The sequence below is a fragment of the Bipolaris oryzae genome (genome assembly GCF_000523455.1).
Source record: "Bipolaris oryzae ATCC 44560 unplaced genomic scaffold scaffold_502, whole genome shotgun sequence".
NCBI lineage: Eukaryota > Fungi > Ascomycota > Dothideomycetes > Pleosporales > Pleosporaceae > Bipolaris > Bipolaris oryzae.
The window spans coordinates 445-1,623 of NW_006911778.1; the positions used below are offsets into that span (position 1 = coordinate 445).

A 1,179-nucleotide genomic window follows, 5' to 3' on the forward strand; every position below is an offset into this window, starting at 1 on the left:
ATGTTACCATACTTACTTAGTTAAGATTCCTTTAGGGCTTTCCCGTCAATTTGATGATTTATAACCGTAGGTTCACTACAGTTTTGGCCATTGTTCAGACCATAGAATGTTCCTAATCTGTTAATTAAAACAGAAAATTGATTTAATCTACCTGGGTCGTTCTACAACTTCGACCTAAAATCGTCACCATCACTCTACGAGGTAATAAACTTAAATATGTAACGATTTTTGTAAGGTTTTTCGCTAGATATATAACTTCTTATTGTAGATCTGCTAACACCAAATTTAGATGCTGCTTTTGCTACTGAATCTATTGTTGTAATAGTGTTTGTATCTATATCTAATACCTCTACTACACTACCATAAGATATATGTAATTTATTTAAACTATCCTTTCTTTGTTTATTTATAAATTCACGTAGCTGGACTTCCGTTAAATCTGCAGGTACTGCCTCTGGAATAAGGTAATTAGATATACGGAAATAGCCTAAATAAGGTTCATTATTAGCTACGTGTTTTTTATAAGAAGAGTGGTGTATACCCAGGTCAGCACAAAAAGCATTTAATGAATTACTAGAATAATATAAAGTTTTGCAATCCTTATCGTATAAATAAATTTTAAATCCTTGATTAACTCTGAAATTTACTATCTTGTGAGTATTAAGATTAAATCTTTTATCTAATAAGAAATATTGTTCTAAGAAACAATGAGCATAATTAGAAAAAGAAGAAGGTATAACTGTTACTTCTAAAGTAAACGCTTTTAAGTTTTCCTTTTCTAACATAGGTAACAACATTCCTGTATCTTTGTTAGAAAATAGCGCATTCTTTTCAAAGTATTGCTTAAATCTTCTTGCTAAATCGTTACTTGATCCTACATAATTTTTATCTGAATACTTGTGAGAAAAAACATATATTCCTGCTTTACTACGCTTAGAACCTGGTTTTCCAATTAATCCCAATAAAGCAGGGTATGTTTGATCTGTAAGAGGTAAGTCAAAATTAACCTTAGGAAGAGATAAAAGCTCATCTAACTCTTGTTGAGTTATAGATACCTTTTGATTAAGCAACACACTATTAATAACTTGGCTAGTTATAGGATCACCCTTGTTTATATGTTCTAAAGCTATAGTATTAGGACGATAATCTTTATTAGATGGAGTTAATCCTGATTCAAAT

The 1,179-nt window shown here is 30.3% G+C and overlaps 1 protein-coding gene across 1 annotated transcript; it reads right to left on the reverse strand.

Moving 5' to 3' along the window:
• Positions 1-461: 461 nt before the first annotated feature.
• On the reverse strand, positions 462-767 carry COCMIDRAFT_66100 (uncharacterized protein; the record flags this gene model as incomplete). The annotated part of the gene is made up of 1 exon (XM_007695824.1): positions 462-767. A coding segment is annotated over one exon (306 nt), but the record flags the coding sequence as incomplete, so codon positions are not given.
• Positions 768-1,179: the final 412 nt, after the last annotated feature.